The 16,470-nt window shown below is 48.8% G+C and overlaps 3 protein-coding genes across 3 annotated transcripts in view; 1 reads left to right on the top strand and 2 right to left on the bottom strand.

The window, feature by feature from the left end:
- The window catches only part of xkr6a (XK, Kell blood group complex subunit-related family, member 6a), a gene marked incomplete at its 3' end in the record, with an annotated part of 5,334 nt that extends 2,440 nt beyond the window's left edge, over nt 1-2,894 (bottom strand). Inside the window, 1 exon segment of the mRNA XM_083685476.1 lies at nt 2,265-2,894. Within this exon segment, the coding sequence (XP_083541602.1) occupies nt 2,265-2,842 (578 nt within the window). The 5' untranslated portion in view covers nt 2,843-2,894.
- A 3,445-nt stretch (nt 2,895-6,339) lies between these two features.
- Nucleotides 6,340-12,819, top strand: LOC310815594 (L-threonine 3-dehydrogenase, mitochondrial-like). The gene is made up of 9 exons (XM_083685437.1): nt 6,340-6,414; nt 6,990-7,165; nt 7,411-7,453; nt 8,089-8,159; nt 8,464-8,613; nt 8,924-9,096; nt 9,340-9,430; nt 9,948-10,217; nt 10,791-12,819. The coding sequence occupies exons 2-9, from the start codon at nt 6,991-6,993 to the stop codon at nt 10,928-10,930; spliced, it is 1,113 nt and encodes a 370-aa protein (XP_083541563.1). The 5' UTR covers nt 6,340-6,414; nt 6,990; the 3' UTR covers nt 10,931-12,819.
- A 418-nt stretch (nt 12,820-13,237) lies between these two features.
- Nucleotides 13,238-16,121, bottom strand: cUnh8orf74 (chromosome Un C8orf74 homolog; the record flags this gene model as incomplete). Its single annotated transcript, XM_083684247.1, has 5 exons — nt 13,238-13,408; nt 14,069-14,224; nt 14,573-14,796; nt 15,680-15,869; nt 16,071-16,121. The coding sequence occupies 5 exons, from the start codon at nt 16,119-16,121 to the stop codon at nt 13,238-13,240; spliced, it is 792 nt and encodes a 263-aa protein (XP_083540373.1).
- Between the last annotated feature and the right edge of the window lie 349 nt (nt 16,122-16,470).

The raw sequence follows: 16,470 nt of genomic DNA, 5'->3' as shown, positions 1-16,470 counted from the left end.
ATCCTGCTCTCCCTTCCTTCACTGACCCTTACTCCTCCTTTACTCCTCCCCTCCCCCTCCCCCTTTACTCTCATTCTGCCTGTGCACGCTCTTTTTTTTCCCATTCTCCCTCTTCCCTCCATCTCACAGTGATCTATCTCAATCAGACCGTACCATTTCACAGACCCATGTATGGGACAGTCCATTCTGCTGCCATCGGAGGGGGGGGGGTTGGCTTAACCCTACACACATGACTGAAATCACATCCAACCCCCAACTCTCAACACTCACGTGCAGCCAAGCACGCACACACTCCTCATCCCTCTACCCCTCTCTTCATCTCCCTCAGGCACACACACACACACTGTTAAAGAATAATCTGAGAGAGAGAGGGGGGGGGGGGGGGGGTAGAGAGAGAGGGGGGAGCAGAGAGAGAGAGAGAGAGAGAGAGAGAGAGAGAGAGAGAGACCAAGAGAGAGAGAGAGAGAGAGAGGGGGGGGAGAGAGAGCGAGAGAGAGAGGGGGGAGAGAGCGAGAGAGAGAGAGAGAAAGAGAGAGGGAGAGAGAGAGAGAGAGAGAGGGAGAGAGAAAAATAGAGAGAGCTAGATCGAGAGATCGAGAGAGAGAGGGAGGGGGAGGAGAGAGGGAGAGAGAGAGAGAAACAAACAGTTGTAGGAAGCTCCGTCCATAATGCAAGATGTTACTACACTACTACACCCTGAGGAGTCCCAAACACATCCTGGCTGCTCAGCGAAGCTCTGTTTCATTCAGGCCAACAACAACAACAACCAACCATGGCCCTGATCAAGCCCCGCCTTCCTCCGACTGACATCACCACTGATCTGCATATGAGGAGGTGGGAGAAGGCTAACAGCATGTTACAAGGTAAATACAAGTTAAATACATACAAGTTCAATAAATACAAAAATAAGTCAATCAAATTTTAATGCCCCCCCCCCCTCCCCCCCCCGCGCCCCCCCCCCCTCCCCAATGAATGATGTGCCGCCCCTCCTTGTGTGATTTGGTAAAAATGTCAAATTACTGAAAAGTCACCAGAACATGTAGTGCTTATTGGGTTCATCATCATCAGTCTTGCGTCTTCCAGCTTTGTGTCCATTTGAAAACAGTCTACGGATCTGAGGTGGGATGAAATGTCACCAGAGCTTTTGGTGCTTATTTGGTTCACGGCAGGTTTGACAGTATTATTTGAAACCAGTCCATTGGTCAGAAGGTGCGGTCTGAAAAGGCTTGGACTCTCCTGTCTGCACCCTATTATTGAAGTTGTTAATAATAACAACCAATCACTTGAGCCGCGCCGTCGCGAGATGAAGAGGTGTCACCTCAAGACCCCTAACAACGGATCTCGATGGCGAGACGCATCGTTCACCCAAGTCTGGCCAAACTTGTCCCAGCGGTGTCGGAGGTAAAGAGGGTGACCTATGAATGGACGGACAGAGGCTCCATTGTCCCCTCCACAGTTTCAGACGGACAGAGGCTCCATTGTCCCCTCCACAGTTTCAGACGGACAGAGGCTCCATTGTCCCCTCCACAGTTTCGTTGCGGGAGACAAAAAATACCTCAAGATAGGAGTCAAGAAAGGATGTTATTGACGTCGGCCGACAGTATTTGAACAGAACCCATGTCTGCCTGTATGATCACTGAGCAGTGAGCCAATTACATTTTACACCACAATTATCACCTCCCATCTGCTACTAGTGTGTGTGTGTGTGTGTGTGTGTGCGTGCGTGCGCATGTGCGTGTGTGTGTGTATGTGTGTGCATGCGTGTGTGTATGAACAGCCAGGAGCACAGATGCTCCTCTTTGTACTCCCTGTGCATGCTGGGTCTCTCTGTGTGAACTGTGACACCGTTTTTCCACAGAGCAGAAAGCTATACACACACACACACACACACACACTCACATACACACACAGCCTCTAACCAGCAGGACTGGGCTTTTTCAGGACCATGGACAGCTCTTTCAGGAAGACTGCTTTTCTTCTGACAGCAAACGAAACACAGAATCCACTCTGACACTCTCACACAAGCAGTGGGAAGAGACAGTCCACTCCTCCAAGAAGGACAAACATGGCTGAAGGGGAGATGGAGAAAGCAGGAGTGACACACACACACACACACTCACTCACAGGCACACAGGCGCACAGCTGCCACACATACACACACACACACACACACACACACACACACACACACACACACACACACACACACACACACACACACACACACACACACACTCACACACAGGAAGGCTAGATGTCCTTACCTCCACACTTGTCCCAGCTGCAAAATGTGGATGATGACCTGCCACAGCCAAACCGAGGCCAGTCTGACTCGGTCTCTCCCCGGATAGACCGTTCCCAGGCTCGCCGTCCCACGCCTCGTTAACCCCTCCACCACCCCGAGCCCTCCCCCGGTTGAATCCTGCACGAACCATCGGAAACTTAGGATCTGGACCAACACCGACGGCACGAGCACGAAGAACAGCGTGAGGCCGAACCACAGATAGTCCTGTCGGGAGTAGTAGTCCGCCGCAAGAAACAGGTCCGTGCCGACGTCCCAGAAGAAGACCAGCAGAGCAAGGACAATCCACAGGCAGTCCAACCACAGGCGCTCCTGAGGGGGGCAGTGGGTCTCCCTGACACCGGCTCCAGCCTGGTTAACCCCCAGTAGGGTCCCCAGGCAGGCGGAGCGGCAGCCCCAGTAGCAGGCAGAGGACCGGCAGCACTGACAGATGTAGATCGCCGCCGAGTCCAGAGGCTCGTCCGCTTCCCCATCATACAGTTGCGCAAACCCGCACACAACTCCCGCCGTGCCCGTTCCTCCGTCGGACTGCGCGGCCATGTTCCCGCTCCTCTCCCGAACACACACACACACCGTTCTGCTTTCCCGTAGGAGGCGGATACGTCACTTCCCAGATACCTGTCTCTCTCGTAGCGCGGTGACGGTGTCTTAGTCCCTCCCGGGGCGCGAGGAGCCATCAGACCCGGCGGCCGCGCGACGGCGGCTCCCCCACCTCCGGCACCGGCACCGGGCGCTCGCGAGCAGCAGTGGAATCAGTTCCCGTTCTACCCAAGTTTCGCATCCCCTGCCTGCCTGAGCGCGCGGTCATCTAAGGCGACGGTAGTCTATGACGTAATGCATCTCACGGTCGTGAGATGCGTGTGAGCAGACACCGAATTAACTGTCCATCTCGAGCTCTGTAGGCCAACTAATTGTCTGAATCTGCCTCTGCGTGCCTCCGTCTACTTGTTTCCCTTAACCGTAAGGAGTCCCGCACGCCTCATCCCACTGATACACACGTCATAGGCCTACCGGGGCGCGGGTATGGGCTACGTCGTCTGTCCGGTTCTTCCCGCAGCTCGAGCCCCTCTGCGCCGCTCAGGCAGCAGCTCAGCACTGTAGCACACACACACACACACCCACACACCACACACACACACACACACACACACACACACACACACACACACACACACACACACACACACACACACACACTCCGCCCTCTATCGGGCAGCACAACATCTGCACAGAGAGGGGGGGGGGGTGAGAGGCGGGATTTTTTTCTCTCTCAAAGTTGGTGGGAGCATCAATATACGCCTATCTTCCTCTCTCCACCCATGTCTCCCCTCTCGCTTGGCCCACGGCTCAGCCAGCCTAATCACCCAGAACATGTGTGTGCTTGAGCCGTGTGGAGGGGTGGGGGAGAGACAGCGATGAAAAGAGTGAGAAAAAGAGTGCCGAGGCTGTGGTGATCACCATTGCTTCATCATCCCCTCCCTCAACCCTTGCTTCCTTAATCCTTGTTTGCACTTCTCTCTCTCTCTCTCTCTCTCTCTCTCTCTCTCTCTCTCTCTCTCTCTCTCTCTCTCTCTCTCTCTCTCTCTGTGTGTGTCCATTGGAGATAGCCTATCTGTTGTCATGACTACAATTGCCGTGTGGCCAGTGGCGTTTTTAACCCCAAAAATGTTGGTAGGGTCACTCAGATTCATGCCAGTGGAACCACAGTCAAACAAAACACATCACCTGTCATGCACACAGGCATTTTGTCTTTCTCTTGAGTCTTTTTGAACCACTAGGAACCGTGTTGGGGCCTGTACCTTTTTCGCCGCCACTCATTGCGTTTTGACAGAGAGGCCCCATTACCATAGCAAACGGTAGCACTGAGCCAGCCAGCCGACTGCGAAGAACAGCCAATTTCACGCATTTCAGAGCTCCAGATACTCAATGAAAATAAAATCAAGCACAGCCATGAATATTTCATTAACCAAATATTTACAATTTAATTGATTCGCTAACGGTAGGAGATATGAAGATACAATTATATGACAAGTGATGCCTAATTTGTGAAACAGTGACATCTGCTGGTGGGGCCACGCCGGTGTGGCTGAAAGGGAGTGTGGGTGGTTGCTGAGTTATGGTAGGATATCATGGCAGTTTGTTCCTGCACCAGTACGTGGTGACAGTGGCCATGATGAGATTCCAGTGACTGATCACTGCAGTGAGGGAGGAGGAGAAGATCGATAAGAACAGTCTGCATATGAGCTTGGGCCAGAAAATGTAGCTCGGATAAAGGGGGTTAACACCCTAACCCTAGCTCCAGCCCTAACCCTATCCCCAACCCTAACCCTATCCCCAACCCTAACCCTAGTTCCAACCCTATCCCTAGCTCCGGCCCTAACCCTATCCCCAACCCTAACCCTATCCCCAACCCTAACCCTAGTTCCAACCCTATCCCTAGCTCCGGCCCTAACCCTATCCCTATCCCTAACCCTAACCCTAGTTCCAACCCTAACCATAGCTCTGGCCCTAACCCTAACCCTATCCCCAACCCTAATCCTATCCCCAACCCTAACCCTAGTTCCAACCCTAACCATAGCTCCGGCCCTAACCCTATCCCCAACCCTAATCCTATCCCCGACCCTAACCCTAGTTCCAACCCTAACCATAGCTCCGGCACTTCCGCAAGCTATTTGCCCAAACTTGAACCCTAGCTCTAGCATTATTAATCTGGAAAGGGCATTGTCTCTTACATTAGCCTATCCTGACCTTTGACCTGAGACTGGCAGCATAGTCTCCACAGTCCACACTCGCCTCAAACATCTCCACACGCACACGCACACGCACTCGCACACTTCCTCATTGTGAGTGTTGTTGCTGCTCTCTGTGACACGTCACACTTTGGGCTATCGCCAACGTTTTGCTATTGTTATTGTTTCCTCATGTTGTTATTATTATGAAATTGCACTGTAATGAGATATTGATATTGTTTGACTGTTGCATTGTTGAGGAGTTGCTTACCCTAAAGCATTTCATTACATTGTATCCTGTGTGTTGTGTAAATGACAATTAAAATTTGATTTGATTTGATTCTCTATAGTATTTTCTTGCCTGCAGTTTAGTCTTGTCTATTGTCAGTATAAACTCGGCCAGACTCTGACTTCTCAGTTCTGACGCTAGAAACCCTCTGATGCACTGAATAAAGTCAACATTATTGTGCAGTCGATTACAACAAAAACAATCGCCCCAGAGAAGATGTGACTGCACCGTTAGGAGCGTATTTTAGAAATCCCATCAACAATGTAGTTCATTGTTTGGAGGTTGATAATGAACTTGGTGCTTTGTGAAAGACAGTATTGTAGCGTCACCATACCCAGTTGTTCACATTCAACTGGGGCATGAAAACAGTGTCTTTCTGCAGTCGGAACTGGCAGCTAGTCAAGACTATGACAATAACAAGACTGTCAGTGGGCAGCTGTGACTCAGCCAATGAGTATGATTGTTTTCATATTAAACACAGAGGAGTTGAATAATTTGTCCTTTTACATAAGGAAAGCAACGGCAAGACATGTGGAGAGCAGTCATATAACTCACGAAGCAGAGCAGTCAACAGATAACTCACGAAGGAGAGAGAGACGGGAGGGGGGTCGCTGCATATCCCTCCCCTGTGGTGAAAGTAGTAATCCTCCTCCTGAGGACTTGGGGATTAAATGAACCATTCACTGTTCCTATAGAATTCAGGATATAGGGGTTATAGTGCCTGGTGTGGAGTGTTTTATTTAATTTAAAATACTAAAACTACTGGTGATGATTCTGCTGCAGGTTACCGTATGGCACAGAGAGTTTAACCTCCTCAAATCATGTCGTGTGCGTGCGTGTGGGTGTGTGTGCGTGCGTGCGTGCGTGCGTGTGTGTGTGTGTGTGTGTGTGTGTGTGAGCGTAATGCCTGAAGGCGGGGCAATCGAGCCTCTGAGGCATCAGCCAATCAGGGCCAGATTAACCTTTTCTCAAGACATGCAACTGGTGCCCTGTATAAATCCATCCATTATCAGAATTAATGCAGCCACTGCCTGTTGGTGAACGAGGGACAACAGCCTTTAGCGAATATAACGCGATTTGCTCTTCATATCCAGGTAGGTACTGACTTGTTTTAGTTAAAGGTCTATGAGGAACTAACTTGCCTTAAGTTGTGTTAGCCTTTTAGTTTATTGCTTGGTGCTAAGCTAGCTAGCGAGTGCATACTACTACACCCCCGTCCGAACCAGACAGCCACGTTTACACGGTAGCTAGCTACACTGAATGCCAGACAGCACCAGTCAACGCATGGGTGACTTTGTTAACGGAGCTAACTAGCTAGCTGCCAACCAAGGGTAAACCAGCAAGCTAACTCAGCATCTTGTCTCGTAGCTGCGGAGTCTGTTTTGTTTTTTTGAAAGATAACTCGTCCGTTGCTGACCTGTCTGTGTCGGTGTGTCACTGGGTCTCTACTTACTAGTCGTCTGGTCAGTAAAGCCTTGCTTGGTAATTGGTGAAGCTGAGGAGACAGACAGACACAGTCAGCAGTGACTGTTAGCTGACTGTTAAAGCCAGGGGGCAAGGGGAGGGCGCTAATCTTCTCGTAGGTAGCTAATTATAGGCCGGCGGGGTAAGTGTTGTACATAGCAGTAAGTATCAACTGTGTCTGTTGTCGTCCCCGGCGCGACAACAGGATGACTCTGGTCAGGAGGTTGCTGACAAGTGCAACGTGGAGACCGGCCCGCGGCGTTGAGTCGCTCAGCGTCGCGGTGCGTGGCATCAGTTTCTCCTCGCGTCAAGAAGCCAATTCCGACATCCGCTTCCACTCGTCCTACACAGAGGCAGATCCCCCTAAAGTCCTGATCACCGGTAGGGAACTAAACTACCTATCGATCTATATGTGTTTATGTCTGTTCTGACTGTGCTCTGTAACCAGCGAGGTGTAGCAGTGTGTTCTCTCCCTCAAAGGTACAGTCTGTACGATTCTGATCGTCACTTACTGACTAAGAAGTGTGTAGAAGTTGTCAGGGTCACAAGCCTGTCTGTTCCCCGACTTGTGATGCTAGGTCTCCATGGCAACCTTGTATGCATGACAACCCTGTTATCTGTTTCAGGGGGGCTGGGCCAGCTGGGGGTTGGGCTTGCTAAATTGCTCAGGTAAGTGATTTGCATACCTTTCACTGATTGGCAGAGGCTGTTTTTCAACGGTCACAGATTGGTCAGTATGTGTGACCAGTTTGAAGGCGGTTCTCCAGTCTGTCATTGATAATCCACAGTGCCCTGCCTAAGTAATGGGACAGTGTTTTTCTTTGGGCTCTACTCTCCAAAAGTTTGGATTTTAAATCAAACTATACATTTTGTATTTGTTGCTTTCACCATTCAGAAATTACAACACTTTTTTATGCATAGTCCCCTTATTTTAGAGTACCCAAAAGTAACGGGACAATTGGCTTGACAGGTGTTTCTGGTAAGTCAGGTGTGTTCCGTCACATCATTTGTGCAGGCATAAGACAGTGTAGTCTAGTATTGATTCGAGGCTTTGACTCCCCTATTTGCTATTGGTGTCTGTCAACATCAGGACCAAAGACGTGTCAATGAAAGTCAAGGAAGCCAATATTAGGCTGAAAAATCTGAGAAATATAGCCAAGAAAACCATAGCCAAAACCCTAGACTTGCCAAAATCAACAGTTTGGAACATCATTAAAAAGACAATTATCTACCAAATGATAATGGCTGTATTGGAACTTTGCTCCTGTCTGTTGTGGTATTAACCAACTCACTGGCTCTTTCAGGAGACGATATGGTAAAAACAATGTGATTCTGTCAGACATCAGGAAACCCCCCAACCATGTCTACCACAGTGGTGAGTGCATGTGTGTGTGTGTGTGCGTGCATGTGCGTGCGTGCCTGTGTGTGTGTGTGTGTGTGCTTGTTTTCTTGTCTATATTCTTGCTTGTTTGCTTGTCTGTAGCTTGTCTTCTATTGTATGCGTCCTTGTAGCGGACCTATGTAGCGATTACTTAGTGTGTGTGTGTGTGTGTGTGTGTGTGTGTGTGTGTGTGTGTGTGTGTGTGTGTGTGTGTGTGTGTGTGTGTGTGTGTGTGTGTGTGTGTGTGTGCAGGCGTGTAAATGTGTGCATGCGTGATAAGCTGTGTTTTGTCCCATAGGTCCTTTTATCTACTCTGACATCCTGGACTACAAGAACCTCAGGGAGATCGTGGTGAACAATAACATTAGCTGGCTGGTCCACTACTCAGCTGTGCTGTCTGCTGTGGGAGAGAACAATGTTTCACTGGCAAGAGAAGTCAACATCACAGGTACACACGCACACACACACACACACACACAACATCATTAACATTATTCTGCTAGAGAACAGTGTTACACCTGCTTCAAAATATCAATAAGTGTACACACACACACACACACACACACACACACTCAACATCATTAACATTATTCTGCTAGAGAACAGTGTTACACCTGCTTCAAAATATCAATAAGTGTACACACACACACACACACACACACACACACACACACACACACACACACAAAGAGATCTCTAGGACAGACTCCTCTCCGGGCGCACGCACTCACATTCTAACCTTCTCCCTCTCTCCAAAGGTCTCCATAACATATTAGACATATCAGCAGAGCATGGTCTTCGTGTGTTTGTTCCTAGCACCATTGGCGCCTTCGGCCCCTCGTCTCCTAGAGACCCCACCCCTGACCTGTGTGTTCAGAGACCTCGCACTATTTACGGGGTCTCCAAGGTGCACGCTGAACTGATGGGAGAGGTAAGACACACCTATAGAGCCCCGGAGTTTAGGGTCAATCCGGTGGCGTATCCTCTGGCCTCCGACTTTCTCCCGTTTTGACCTAAACCCTTCTGTGTCTCTCTGTCTCTCTCTCTCTCTCTCTCTCTCTCTCTGTCTCTCTCTGTCTGTCTGTCTGTCTGTCTCTCTCTCTCTCGCTGTCTCTCTCTCTCTGTATCTCTCTGTGTCTGTCTGTCTCTCTCTCTCTCTCTCTCTCTCTCTCAGTATTTCCATCACAGGTTCGGGTTAGACTTTCGTTGTCTCAGGTACCCTGGGATCATCTCTGCTGACTCCCAGCCAGGAGGGGGCACTACAGGTGAGACCCCAACCCGTATCCAACCCCCACCTCCCCTCAGGTAAACCGTCACTAGGAACAAATAGGGGTGTTTTCTCTCAAATGACCCGATACTTGTTAACGATCCTTGTTCAGTACAAGCCCTCGATTCATGGTTCCACTTTTCCGCCACAAAGTTGTTCTACGTCTCATACGTAGGCTATGCTTGTTGCAGTGCTTCACTCTCACTCTCTCTCTCTCTCTCCCCCCCACCCCATCATCTCCATCTCTCTCTCTCTCTCTCTCTCCCCCCCTCCCCCATCATCTCCATCTCTCTCTCTCTCTCTCTCTCTCTCTCCTCCCATCATCTCCATCTCTCACTCCCCCCCTCCCCCATCATCTCCATCTCTCTCTCTCTCCCCCCCATCATCTCCATCTCTCTCTCCCCCCTCCCCCCCCCCCATCATCTCCATCTCTCTCTCTCTCCCCCCCCATCATCTCCATCTCTCTCTCCCCCCTCCCCCCCCCATCATCTCCCCCCCTCCCTCCCTCCGTCTAGACTACGCCGTGCAGATCTTCCACGCGGCGGTGAAGAGCGGCGCGTTTGAGTGCAACCTGCGCAGCGACACCAGGATGCCCATGATGTACATCGACGACTGCCTGAGGGCCACCCTGGAGGTCCTGGAGGCGCCCGCGCACGCCCTCAGCACCCGCACCTACAACATCAACGCCATGAGCTTCACGCCACACACGCTCACGCTGGAGATGCAGAAGCTGCTGCCTGACCTGAGGGTCACGTACAACATCGACCCCGCGCGACAGGCTATAGGTGAGAGGCCCTCGCCGCCCGCCGTCGGCTCAGTCGGCAGGAGGTCACAGCGGTGTAGCAGGGTCCTTGTCGTTGTTGACTGTTGTTGTTGATCGAGGAGCAAGACGCCAAAGCATTTCATGATGTCACTTACGACTGTATGCCATGTACAGTACCAGTCAGGTTTGGACACACCTTCTCATTCAATGGTTTTTCTTTATTTATTTTTTTATTATTTTCTACATTGTAGATTAATATGGAAGACATCAAAACTATGGAATTATGTAGTAAACAAAAAATGTGTTAAACAAACCAGAATGTGTTTTATATTTTAGATTCTTCAAAGTAGCCACTTTTTTGCTTTGATGACAGCTTCGCACACTCTTGGCAAGGTGTGTCCAAACTTTTGACTGGTGCTGTACGGGACGAATACACTTGATTTGAATCAGATTTGATTTGAATCAGCTAACCTCAGTTAGCAATATCCATAGCTTGATACTGGGAGTGACAGGGTTCCTAAATGACATCCCGCTTGACACCCTGTAGATCTTTTACAACCTTCCTGACTCCTCCCTTCTGTGACTCCTCCCCTAGCGGACAGCTGGCCAATGGCCTTTGAGGACAGCGCTGCGCGGAAGGACTGGGGGTGGAAGCACGACTATGACCTCCCGGAGCTCGTCCAGACCATGCTCACACACATCGCCCCTGGCAACAGGTTTGCAGATGCTTACTGAGCATGCCCAGACCACCCAGCCTGCACATAGTGTGAAGACCGTCCCTCTTCCTCAATACACTCCTCCTCATCATTAAACTGAATCAGTCCTAAATAACGGATCATTACAGGATCATCAACCGAGATTCCTTTGCGCTTTGAAGACAATTCTTTGCCCGTTTAAAACGGGAGAAATGCAGTTTTTTATCGCGCGTTTAAGAGCTATGTTTCTGAAGTAAATAATCGCCTACTCTCCTGTTTCAGCAGGTTGACATTATGTATTTTACCTGCATTTCAAATGCGGGGAGATGGCGGGAGCCATCTTTGCTCCATATGTTTAATGTACATTGAAAATCAAAATTATGTATGTGCTATACCGTCTTCCCCTCTGTGTACTGGCCATGTTTAACGTAGGCGACTGGTGCTATCTTGGCAAAAAAACTAAAACAAACAGCTGTTACCAAGAAATAGGCAAAAAAGAACAGATCTCACTCCTATACTGTGTGTGAGGTGAAAACGCAGCTCTAGCTCCTCCCCCTCCTTCTCTCTCAGCTGAGAGAAAAAAAAAATGTTCTCCCTCCCTCCCTCCCTCTCCCTCCCTCCCTCTCTCCTCAGCGCTGGCAGCGACACCGTTACATATCCTCAATAGAAAAAAGACGCTCTTCATTTGGCAGTTTTAAATCCCACGGGTTACCGTTATATTACCGTTATACCGCCCAACCCAACTATACGCTCCACCTGTCCCAACTCCCCTTTCGGACGATTACATGGAGGATCGGTGGCTTCAGAGGGGGACGATAGGATTATGTAGACAATCGCCCACTCCCATAAACTGTGTTACAGAAGAGAATGGTAGATGTACCATGGCTGGCTTAGCTGAGACTTTATGGGCTGGTTCCACAGACAAGGCTTAAGCCTAGTCCTGGACTAATTCATACCTGGACTAATTCACACTTTCAATGGCAAATTGCCACTGAGGATGCTTTTTAGTCTAGGACTGGGCTTAAGCCTAGTCTGTGAAACCGGCCCATTGTGTCAGATACATCATGTGTTTCTGGAAGTGTATGTTATATACAAATGTGTACTGTTGCAAACCAATAAGGAACCTGACCTACTCTCACTCCTCAGAGTCACAGGGTTCTGTTAACATACTGGTGCTGTAACCATAGCTACTGGTGCTGTAACCATAGCTACTGGTAATGTAAGCATAGTTACTGATGCTCTAGCCATAGTTGCCTGATTATAGCTTTACTACACTCAACTATGTTTACTAGTTGTCTAGTCATACCAATGTTGTTAGAAACAAAACCCGCCGGGTTTAGAAGCCTCCGGGTGGAATCCGAACTCCACCGTCCGCGAGCCGTATTCCAAAATTCGAGTCGGTCTCGCGATGTCAATAGGAAACGTACGCACGCGGTTTTTTCGTCACTTAAGACGATTCGGGTGACGCGCGCGGATCTGCGGTTGGGACTCCGCCCGGGGAGAAGTGCTGCGTCGGTGGTTCCGGTACAGCACACCAAACAGGGAGGCGGACTCTGTCAGGGTGATGGCATCACAGTGCTGTTGCTCTTTTGCACTTGTGTGCTTTTTAAAAAAAAAAGAAAAAAGTGTAATTTATTTATTTAACAGTTTATTTGTAATTTAATAGTAAGTTATTATTATTATTTTAGCTTTCTACTGAAACCTAGTGCTATTACTCCTCATTTGGCACTAAGTGTTTCTGAACGCTGAACGTATTAGCGCTTTGTAGTCTAGGCTACCCTGTGTGTCCATCTGTGCTTTGCTCTCCTTACAGCAGCCTGGCTGTCTCCCAGAAACAGTTGATACTACTATCACCCTTGCATTGTTATAACATTAAATATATTTTTCTAAATACAGTAGAACCAGTGTTATTATTTGCAGCTTTTTCTGTCCAACCAAAAGACTTTCTCCATTAAATTAACTTTTTTCAAGCATGTACTGTCGTCTTCTCTGTCCTGTGTTTCTCGTTTATTGCACGTACAACAACCATTTCACTCAGCCAGGCATGACGAAAAAAGTCAATAAACATATTAACAGACTTTCCTTGTGATTTATGATTGAAAATGGGTGAAATACCACATTTTAGATTGACGGCGTATGTCCTGGACAGATGGTAACCTCATCTCTTCCTCAGAAATCCACACATGAAAACTCAAAGTCTACTTTATTTGGTGACCCCAGCCTTCTCTAGATTGCCTCACTTCACCCTGGGCGTGTGTGTGTGTGTGTGTGTGTGTGTGTGTGTGTGTGTGTGTGTCTCTCTCTCTCTCTCTCTCTCTCTGTCTCTGTCTCTGTGTGTGTGAGTGGTCTATGGGGGTGTGTGTGAGGCTGGTGTGTGATGAAGCCCCCCGGTGGTCAAGGCTGTGTGTTGCAGTTTGAGCTCCAGTAGATGGTGCACCAAGCTGCTCTCTCTCAGAAGTCGGTCCAGCAGTAAGCCCCCTCTGGCTTTCACAGCGCCCTGCACCAGCTCCAAAACAGCCTGGAGAGATGGCAACAAAACAGCACAGCAATATGGTTATGAACATCATCTCCCTCCTGGCCCTCACAGCACCATGCATATACGCCATTTAGCTGACCCTTTCATCCAAAGCAACTTACATTGCAGTGAGTGCATACATTTTTCAGTATATATGGTCCCAGCGGGGAATCAAACCCACAACCTAAGCAACCTAAGTTGGCCCCATGCTCTACCAACTGAGCCACAGAGGACGCATCACCAGAAAACAATCTCAAGGTCAAAAGCTGGGTTGTTCTTGGCAACAGAGGATCGTCGTGACCTAGATAGACACTGAGAATCGTGCTTGAGTGGCTGAAATGATGGAAATTGGACTTCAAGTCGGGGAGGCAAGGCGCCATGCTATGTCAGACGCTAGCGGAAGCGTGACAGACACCCAGACAAATGGAGAGGGCAGAAACTAGCCAGAATGTTCCAGATCTGGCCGGGTTCCAGATCATCTACATTGTGGTCACGCTCAATGTTCTAACATCTCACAGCGCCATGACTGTTTAACATCTTAGGAACCACATATGATACAGCAATCTGCTGACCTGCACAGACACAGAGAGACACACACACACACACACACACACACACAGGTTGCATACCTGGAATGCAACCTGTGTGTGTGTGTGTGTGTACCTGTCTGTCCATTCTTCCTTCCTTCGGAGTGTCAAGCTCCTCCAGAATGACTCCTGACCCCTCCCGTAGATGCTGGAGCTCCTCCCTCTTCTGTTGCTCAGCGATGGTGAGCTGTAATTGTGCCTGCTGGCGCTCCCACAGACACACATCAATGCCCTAGCAGCAGGGTTGAGATCAAACAACTGCAATCAGTAGAACAGACACGGTCTCATGGCAGCAGACATACTGGACTTATTTTGGCACAATACAATTTCAATGATCATCTCTGGATGTTATTGCCCTCAGCAAACAAATATATGTAATATATAACGTATAATGTACGTTATACTGTGATATTTACTGTTATTTACATGTTATACGTATGTTATAATGTATAATTCTGTAATGTATACATAATGAATATGGTATGTATTTTTAGATGAACGAAATAATTTAAAGTCAGGTTTCTTTGAACATGCTTTTTTCCGAAGAACTCGGTAATAGTGGTGACCGTGTGAACCCTACCTGTGCCAGGGGAGGGGGGGCGGGGGGCACCTGTACCTCCAGGTGAGCCTGGCTAATTGACAGGTGACTGGCTCCGCCCACCACGGCCTGGAGCAGCCGTCGCCTAGCAACGCAGGTGTCAGACAGGTAGTGGAACAGCGTCATGTGGTGGGCAGGTGTGAGGCGGGGCAAACATTCAGACAACCTATCCCTGATCAGACACAGCACTCTGGAGACATCCAAACCTGTGGAGGGGAAAAGAATAATCGCTCCTCAGAAGTGGCCGAACATATTTGTTTAATTGCAAGTCGTTGGCAGGCTTTTCCATTGACAGCCTGGTCTAGTCAAAAAAAGTGAGCCGTTTGAGAACTTCGATCGATCTGTCCCTCCTCTGCAAGCTGTCAGAAAATAAAAAGACAGTGACAACTTCTGTGTTTAAGGAATAATTTACTTGGTGTAGTCGGCAGCAGGTCCAGCTGTGTGGTCTGATCCCAGAACTGAGTTTTACCTCAGCTCTTCTAGTGTTTTACCCATTTGATCCATCACCCTGTCTGAAGCAGGATACAAAGCCTTACCACCTTAATTGGTTTGATAGTTCTTGTCACACCTAACTTGATCACTCACCATCACAGGATGGTCAGCATGTCTCCTAACAGTCTACATCTTACAGAGCACTGATCTGAGAGCAGTGGTAGACAGACAGGTTGAGAGCAGCTCCACTCCATGCAGCTCCATCTCACAGAACTAGCTCTGCATGTGATTCTGTACGTTCTGTATATTTTTATTTTACTGTAATTACTGTAGTTATTTACTAAAACTATGTTTAGTGCTTATATTTATGTTTGCATTTTATACTTACTACACTGTATTGTTGATGCTGATTGATGTTGTAGAGCTGCTCTGCCTTACGCATTTCGTTGCATTGTGTACTTGAATATGATGTAATGACAAATAAACGTTAACTTCAACTTAATCAAACCAGGACCGAGTCCATTGTATGGGCATTTATAATATATAATATATGCCATTTAGCTGACGCTTTTATGAAAGCGAGTTACATTGCAGTGAGTGCATACATTTTTCAGTATATATGGTCCCAGTGGGAATACAATACAGTACCAGACTGACCTTTCAGCTCAGGGAAGATACCTTTGGTCATTCTTGCCACTGCAATCACATCAGGCCAGGGGAGGCCCCGGGCAGCGGCGAACATGGTGCTGTCGTAAACGAACTGCTGATGGGCGCGCTCCCGCGGCGCGTCCCCGGAGAACTCTGGCCATGACAGGTGACTGCTCAGCCGTCGGATACCCTCCTCTCTCTGACACACACAATGTTTATCCAGTTAAAGCAAGCAAAAGCAGCAAACGTACACTCTTAAACGAGTTATGTTCCAATTTGCCTCTCAACGACTCATTCACGACTCGACTAAGTGAGACTAATTGTTGACGGTTGTTGCGCTTGTCACCCGTCTCAATCACCCTTACATCGTGTGTGTTGCGCAAGTGTTGGTTGTGTTTACCTGAAGTCTAGTTATTTGTCTCATCTCAGAGTCTGTCAGGGGAGCAGCCATGGCAGTGTTTTCAGGGGGCGTTACAGTTGCCACTGGAAACCACGGTGCAGGTGACGGCTGGTGCCATAGCAACCCAGTCTCCAAATCATTTCGTTCTGGGGGCGATCGTATCTAAACTTAACCAGTCGAAATGAATGCCTAAACTTAACCAGCCGAAGTGAATGCCCAATACTGCCACCCGAAACGCAAGTCTCTTACGCAACGTATCTTACGTCAAAACAGGTGGTCAACCGCTGGTATTACGATCCGCCGGATCGTATTTCCCGGTCTGCGGTCCCCCCTGGTGTGCCATAGAGAGAGGACAGTTCCGTCTCTACTTGCGCTGCTGACCTGTCTTGGCCAGTAACGT

This window comes from Argentina silus (genome assembly GCF_951799395.1).
Source record: "Argentina silus genome assembly, chromosome: 14".
Taxonomy (NCBI): Eukaryota; Metazoa; Chordata; class Actinopteri; order Argentiniformes; family Argentinidae; genus Argentina; species Argentina silus.
This window is presented reverse-complemented; position numbering and strand designations above follow the sequence as displayed.